Source organism: Aptenodytes patagonicus, chromosome 14, assembly GCF_965638725.1.
Source record: "Aptenodytes patagonicus chromosome 14, bAptPat1.pri.cur, whole genome shotgun sequence".
Classification (NCBI taxonomy): Eukaryota; Metazoa; Chordata; class Aves; order Sphenisciformes; family Spheniscidae; genus Aptenodytes; species Aptenodytes patagonicus.
The window spans coordinates 1,814,527-1,821,969 of record NC_134962.1 but is presented as its reverse complement, the minus strand read 5'-3'; the positions used below and the strand labels follow the sequence as shown (position 1 = coordinate 1,821,969).

General features: G+C 65.3%; 1 protein-coding gene across 1 annotated transcript; it reads right to left on the bottom strand.

Moving 5' to 3' along the window:
* Window positions 1-3,433: 3,433 nt before the first annotated feature.
* On the bottom strand, window positions 3,434-6,319 carry LIME1 (Lck interacting transmembrane adaptor 1). The gene is made up of 5 exons (XM_076352180.1): window positions 6,204-6,319; window positions 5,572-5,623; window positions 5,382-5,469; window positions 4,761-5,191; window positions 3,434-3,838 (listed from the first exon to the last, which is right to left on the bottom strand). The coding sequence occupies exons 1-5, from the start codon at window positions 6,317-6,319 to the stop codon at window positions 3,434-3,436; spliced, it is 1,092 nt and encodes a 363-aa protein (XP_076208295.1).
* Between the last annotated feature and the right edge of the window lie 1,124 nt (window positions 6,320-7,443).

Below are 7,443 nucleotides of genomic sequence, written 5' to 3'. Positions count from 1 at the left end.
GAGTTAATGACTGAGCCCCGCAGCACCGGCGGCAGGCACGCCGCCTCTCCTCCCCCCGGAGTTATGATAACCAGCCCGGGCTCTGCCGCAGCGGGACCCGGGTGGTGGCTCCGCTGGCTGCCCCCCGCTCTGGTTTAATCGTTAACGCCAGCCGAAGCGCTGAGCTGGCGGCTCCAGCAGATTTGGTGTTGTGCAACTCCCGTGAGCATCGCCGGCCCGTTGCACAAGGGCTCTGGTGCCACCAGCCCGACCCCCTTTCCTGGGCAGGGTGGCTCGGCAGGGTGGCAGCCCGGCACCACATCCCTGGGAGATGCTCCCGTGGTACCTGGATGCCCTCGCCGGGGCTGGGGCCGGCTCTGGGCTGGGCTGTGGTGCCCCTCTCCCGGGTGGTGTTGCAGAGGGAGCCGGGTCCTTGCCCGCGCTGCCTGTCTCTCCTGAGCCGCCTGGCTGCCTGCTCGTGGGGTACAGAGCTGCAAGGGGTCCAGGGCCATATGGGGTCCAGGGCCATATGGGGTGTGAAGCTGCACGGAGTATGGGGCTGTACGGGGTCCGGAGCCACATGGCGCGCAGAGCTGTGTGGGTGTGGAGCTGGTCCGGGTGCAGAGCCATATGCTGCGTGCAGCCATACAGCGTGCAGAGCCATACAGACTGCGGAGCCATATGGGTTGCGGAGCCACGTGGGGTGCAGAGCCACGCAGTGCGCGTATCCTTACAGCGTGCAGCACCGCACCAGCATGCAGTACGGTGTACAGAACCGCGCAGCACCATACAGCATGCGACAACATGCAGCGTGCAATACAGCATGCAGCACCGTGCAGCACCCTACAGAGTGCAGCACTGCGTGGCGTGCAGCACTGTACAGTGTGTGCCGGGCTCCTGCTCGCTCCCCCTTGCGGGAACGGCACCGTGCAGCACCGTCCCCTCCCAGCACCGTCCCCTCCCAGCGTGACGGGGAGCCTGGCCCCGAGTGGGCTCCCAGCCAGCGGGGAGGAGCGGGGAGCCTGCTGTCCCCTGGGACAAGGAGGGGTGCTCCCAGCCCTACCCGCTCCCCTCGCTCTGACACCGGCCCCAAGCTTCCCAGCTGGACCACGACACTCCAAGCAACGTTTTGGGATGGATCCTTCATTCGCCAGCCAGTTTTTGAGCCTCCAGCCGGGGTTCCGGGCACATTTTCCATCGCCCCGAGGACTGGGCAGTTGTTCTCTTATTTAAATGCGAGTCCGGCTCTGCCGAGTCTCACAGGCAGCATGGGAACTACAGGCGAGCAGGCAGCCCTGCACACGGGGCTTTTCCTGCTGCTGTTGGGGCAGGTTTGGGAGATGCTTTGGCCGCCCCCAGCTCAGCGAGAGCAGAAGCTTTCCCTGGCCCGGGGGCAGCCCCATGCCGAGCCTGCCTTTCCCCGGGGAAGCGGCACAGTGGTACACACATCCCGACCCCGTGGGCAGCACCAACACCGTCCCGGCCCCGCGGGCAGTGCAGGGCCCATCTTGCCCCGGGAGTGAAGCAGCTGTGGTCCCGCAAGGAGGTGATGCTCCTGCATGGGGCCAGTGCAGCCCAAAGGCAGCTCCCAGGGGATTCAGGTGGTGCCGGAGGGATGGGACGATGAAGAAAGGGAGCAGGGGAAGGATGCGGCCGGGGGCAGTGTGACGGGTGCCCACGCGCCGGTGTGGCACAGCCGGCAGCAGGAAGAGCGCGGCAGCATCGGCGCCAGCCGCCCCGTGCCGTTTTCTATCTGGGCCCTTATCTTGCAGGGGGATGGGAGCAGCTGCCGGGGCCGACTCCTCTATCTCGAGCGGCTGTGGTTTGGCATCGAGCGTGGGGCTGACAAAGCGGCACGAGCGCCTGAGCTGCCTCCCAGCTTTAACGTCTTCAGCCTGCAGCGGGTTTTGCTGAGCGCCTTGTTTTCATTTTTAATCTCTTCGCCCGCTTCGATGGAGGGGCAAAGCTGCAGAAGGAATGCACACGGCTTCCTGCCTGCCCGCCTGCCGCACGGCACAGCGGCTCTGCTGCCGCAGGTCCCAGCCAGCTCCTGCGAGCACCAGGCCACTGTGCCGCGAGGTCGGGCAGCCTCCGGCCCATGCAAAGCAGCTGTGCTACATCCAGGGGGGCTGCAGTGAAACCAGGGCCACCATCAGCGCAGCACCCACCTCCCAGTGCCTTCAGAGCTCACCCCCCAGGCGCATCCCCCGGGGGACACCGGGCGTCCCTTGGGGCAGGGATGCCAAACTCCCTGCGGGGAGGAGAGGAGGAAAGTTTGAGCCCCCGGGGCCCGAGGATTCCGAGTGCACATCCAGCTCTCCCGAGCATTTTTGGCACCCGTTGAGGCTGCAGCACCTGCGGGAGCAACATGGAGGCAAGTGGGCAGCAAGCGCTGTGCAAACGCACCCCGGCTCCGACCCTGACCCCATGCAGAGCCCCCAAGCCGTGGTTTTAGGCACAGCCATGGCAAGTCCCTGCTCCGGGGTGGCCCACCCCGTTTCAGCAGCTCTTGGTGGCTGCACATCCCCATCTCGGAGGTGCAAAACCATCCGTGCGGGCGGGTGCACCCGCTTGTGGTTACGCTGCACCCGAAGCCACTCTCCTGGCGCTGGCACCACCAGGTTGCTGCAGCAGCAGCACCAGCCATCAGAACCAGAGTTTTAGATCCAGTTTGTTTTCTCCTGACAAGGATAAACCCCTCTCAGCCTTTTAATGGTGTTTGTGAGATGGCTGCTCACGGAGGCACCCTTGCACGTGCCTGAGAGGTGGGAGTGGGTGATGGGGGACAGGCAGCCATCCTGGAGCAGAGCCCCCGGCCCACGCTGTCTTGCACCGAGGCACGGGGCTTGGCCCCTGGTCCCCATAACCAGGGACATTCAGTGATGGGAGCAAAGCTGCTTAAGGCTTCCCAGGGGCTGGACGGGGCCCTTCTCTCCCCCAGGCAGAGGGAAGAGGACAGACACCCTCGCTCACGGCGTAACGCCGCTGATGAGGGGCCTGATCCTGCAGCCCAGGGCCACGGGGCTGGCCCACAGCCCTGCCACCACCCGCCCCAAAACACAACCGGTCCCAAACCGGTTCCCATCTTGGTGGCAGCGCCAGCCTTGTCCCACTGGGCTCCCACGTGGCACCCAGCACCCGGCTCGGGCCAGATGTCACCCTGCAGACTCCGCCATCATCCCAATGTTGGGATGATCCCCCGGGACACCCCGATGTCAACCTGCTGGCGCAGGGTGGGTTGGGATGGGACAAGGACGCTTAAAGAAAAGTAAAATGAAATATATACGGAAAGCGCTTGCAGGGATGCAGCCGCGCCGGTGGGCGTTGGGCTTGTGTGCGCCTGTCCCTGCGGGCTCAACCCCCTGGAAAGCCGGTCCCGGGGGGACCCCCGCCCCGACTGCATCTGCCCAGGGTGGGACCACCCCGCGGCAAGGACCCCGCTCCCAGGGGGATGCTATAGGTTGGTGATGTACACCTCCAGCCCGTTGGCCGCTGTCCTGCCGGAGGCTCGCCGGGACTCCCCTGCCCAAATGTCACCGACGCTTTCGTACAGGTTCTCGGGGGCACAGGGCTTCCCCGGCTTGTCCCGTTTCGCCGCCTTCTTCCAGTTAACGTTCACAGCCTCGTAGTCTGGGTCGGGGCCGCGGCCCTGAGCAGTCCAGGCTCTGTCGCTGATGGACTCGTAGCAGGGGTCGGAGGAGCCTTGGGCTGCCGGGGACCAGCACCCGGCTGGGGCACCCTCCTCCTGGCGGGGGGACGGCCACCCGGCACCGGCCTCCCTCGCGGCCCTCGGGGACGATGCGGGGACCTGGGTTTTCTTCTTGGTGGCTTTGCACACCGTCGAGTACATCTCTTCCAGCTGCAAAAGGAAGGTGGGGGTTTGGGGGCAATCCCTGCCCACTGCGGGCTATCCCCACGCCTCTGCCCCCCCCCCGCTTCCCACAGCCCCCGGCAGGATCCCAGCAGTGGATTACCCATTGGGGATCTGTCCTGGTTTCGGCTGGGATAGAGTTAATTTTCTTCCTAGTAGCTGGCACAGCGCTGCATTTTGGATTTAGTACGAGAACAATGTTGATAACACACCGATGGTTTAGTTGTTGCTGAGCAGTGCTTACACTAGTCAAGGACTTTTCAGCTTCTCCTGCCCTGCCAGCGAGAAGCTGGGAGGGGGCACAGCCAGGAGAGCTGACCCAAACTGGCCAAGGGGATATTCCATACCATGGGACGTCAAACTCAGTACAGAAACTGGGGGAATTAGCCAGGGGGGGTGGTGACCGCTGCTCGGGGACTGGCTGGGCATCGGTCAGTGGGTGGTGAGCAATTGCATTGTGCATCACTTGTATATTCTTTTATCATTATTATTATTATTTTCCCTTCCTTTTCTGTCCTATTAAACTGTCTTTATCTCAACCCACAAATTTTACTTTTTTTTTTTCCCAATTCTCTCCCCCATCCCACCGGGGGGGTGAGTGAGCGAACGGCTGTGCGGTGTTCAGCTGCCTGCCGGGTTAAACCGCAACAGGATCCCGCTTTTTGCATGACTCGGGGAGCCTTTTGCAGGGCACAGAGCCCAGCCCTGTGGGCACCACCTGCCCTCAGGGTCTCAGCTTCATCCTGCCCCTCCTAAAAGCTCTACTGGAAATGCAGTAGCCTAATTTACACCCTGCTCTGAACACGGGTGTTACAGGGAGGCAGGGCGTTACACGGCCCCCCGTGTGCCCCATCCAGCAAGCGCAGCACTGGCCCCGTGCCCCATCCCTGCCACCCCCTCAGAGCCGTACCTTTGCCCGGGGGGCATCGCCCGTGCCGTCCCAGCACCTCTGCGGGGCTGCAGGAGGCCCCGCCACAGCCCCATCCTGCACCTCTGCGGGCACCGTCTTCTTCACCTTGCGGACACAGGCGTAATCAGCCACCCCGTGCCCGGCACGTGGGGGGGACACCTGGGTGCCAGCAGGCGCACGGGGCACCGGGACATCATCCCCCTGCACTGCCAGGCACTCGTAGACGGTGTCTGACACCGGCTTCCGCAGCGGGGTGAAGAGCAGGTTGGAGTAGGTCTGGTCGGGGGCCGGGGAGGCGGCCGGGGGCTCGGGGACGGGGATCTGGGGCAGCTCGCGGTGCAGGAGGACGCTGACGCCGGAGTTGTGCAGGGAGTCCGCACCGGCGGGGAGGGCCGCGGCGCAGGGGAAATCCAGGCTGGCTGGCCGCTGGGCTGCGGGGAGAGGAGAGGAGATGGGGGGACGCCGGGGATGCAGCAAGCACTAACCCCTGCGCCGGCACTGCGCGGGCACCATGGCACGTGTGCGCATGCCATGACGCGCTTGCCGGGCGGTGCAGGGACTGGGGGCACCTGCCAAGGGCCGCCGGCCCCTGTCAGCTCCCCCAGCTCGACGGCCACTCACTGTCGTCCCTGGCCTTCACCCGGTACAGCTCGTGCAGCTTTGTGTCGGACTTGCTGAGTGACCGCAGCTGCGTCTGCCTGAGCAGGGACTGCAACGGGGGAAACACACACCCTCAGGCACGTGGCCAGGAGCTGGGGTGCCCAGAGCTCCCCCGGGGCTGATCCTGCCACCCCACCCAGCATGCGCTTACCTCATCCACCAGCTTCACCCCGTCTGGAGGGACCTTCTTCTTCCTGCCCTTGCTGCAGGGAGAAGCAGGGCTGAGCCCGAGGCGGGCGGCCAAACCGGGGGCAAGGAGCGGGTGCCCCGGGCCCCCGACCTGGCCACGATGGGCGTCACCGTGTGCCCCTCGCTGGAGCAGCAGCACCCCCCAAACCCACAACCCTGCTCCTTCGCCAGCCCTGCAGCCCGGTCCGTGCTGGATGGGGGCTCAATCGCATCCTGCACCCTCCTGAGCCATGCCGGGCATCCCCAGCGTCACCCCTGGCATCACCCATCCTGCCCATCCCGCTCGCAGCTCAGGTCTCTCCAGGCTGCTCCTGCAAGGCCACATCCCCCATCCCCAGCTGGTACCGGCTCCTTTGGGCACAGGGGGTGCGGCGGGGGGCAGCGAGGCACAGGGGTGCAGGATCAGGCCAGGCAGAGTTGCACTGGGGCTGCGGCTGGGGATTCGGGGTGAGCAGAGCGGCAGATCCCAGCGGTCCCAGCTCAGGACAGGCACACGTGGGGTCTCCACGTGCAGCCACCGCGTGCCACCAAGGGGCCCCCAACTCCGTCCCCAGCGCCAGGAGGGAAAGCAGGGGGGCCGTGGGCAGCGCGTACCGTCTGCAGGCAGCGCACAGGGCGCCCAGGTAGACCAGGACGCCAAGCAGGGCCAGGGCAGCGCTGGCCGGCAGGAGCGGGGTCCGCGCCAGCCTCTCACCGCCAGCTGCAGCCATGGGGGAGCCGCTTCTGACACCGCTGCGGGGCCGAGCTCTGGGGAGAGAAAACACAAGTCGGGGTGCAGCCAGGCGCTGCTGGGCTCACCACAGCATGAGATGGTGCTCCGCGGCCCCCAGGGCCCCCGCAGCGCAGCCCCCTGGGCAGGGGGTCTCTCCAGGTGCTCTGGAGGAGGATATGCACCCGGGGCCCCACTTTCTGGCCAGCCGCTGCCCTCCCCAGGGTCGCCGTGATGCCTCCGCTGTTCTGCCCAGCCTGGTGCAGACACCCTGCAGCAGGTGCTCTGCCACCCCCTGGAAAAACTTCAGATTTTTGCTCCTTTTGGAAAAAAAAACCAACCAAAAAACCACAACAAACCCAACAGGATTCAAGCTCCCAAGTTGCCACCAAGATGCTGAAAAGGAGATGCCCATGGGCCCTGAAAACCCTCTGGAGACATCCCAAAAGTGCCAGTGTGCTTTCTGGGGACACTGGGACACCGCCCTGGGCTGCGGGACCGGCGTGGCACCGCTCCCCAGCACGGATCGTGGGGTGGCCCAGACGGGATGAGAAAACAGATGACTCAGCTTCCCGGAAACGGGGCGAGCTTCAGCCTCGCAGCCACCTCTCCCTCCTTGCACACCAGGCTCAGCAGCCCGCAGCGGGACACCCTCCTTTTGCAGCAGATCTCGCCCTCTGCCCCTCTGAGCCCCGCAGGTTTCGGCCCCATCCACCCATGCCATGGGACCTGCGGAGTCACCAGGGAGAAAATCCCGGGTGAGAGCGACGGTGCTGCCAGCATCACCGGTGTCACCCCGTTTGCAGCGCTGTGCACGGCGAGCTCCCGGGGGACCGAGCCCACCCCAGCCCTGCAAACCCCACCGTGACATGTCCGCTCTCACGGGAAGCCGGGTCGCTCCCCGCAGCATCCCAGCACGATCCGAGCTTGGGCCAGGAGCTGCGGGATCGCAACCAAGCACCAGCCCAGCCGGGCCGGCTCTTCGCCGTAGGCAGCGCGGCATGCACAGACCCTGCGCCTCCTCTGCCACCATAACCCCGGTTCTGCAGCCACTCTGTGCTGTGACACGAGAGCAGAAAATGCCTGACCTTTCGACCACTTTCCTCTGCCTAAAGAAAAAGCCGT

Coding starts and splice junctions, on each gene's coding strand:
- LIME1 (XM_076352180.1), bottom strand. CDS start 6,319: ATGGCTGCAGCTGGCGGTGAGAGGCTGGCGCGGACCCCGCTCCTGCCG. Junction 5,624..6,203: donor CTGTGCGCTGCCTGCAGACG/GTACGCGCTGCC, acceptor TTCTCCCTGCAG/CAAGGGCAGGAAGAAGAAGG. Junction 5,470..5,571: donor GGGTGAAGCTGGTGGATGAG/GTAAGCGCATGC, acceptor CCCCCGTTGCAG/TCCCTGCTCAGGCAGACGCA.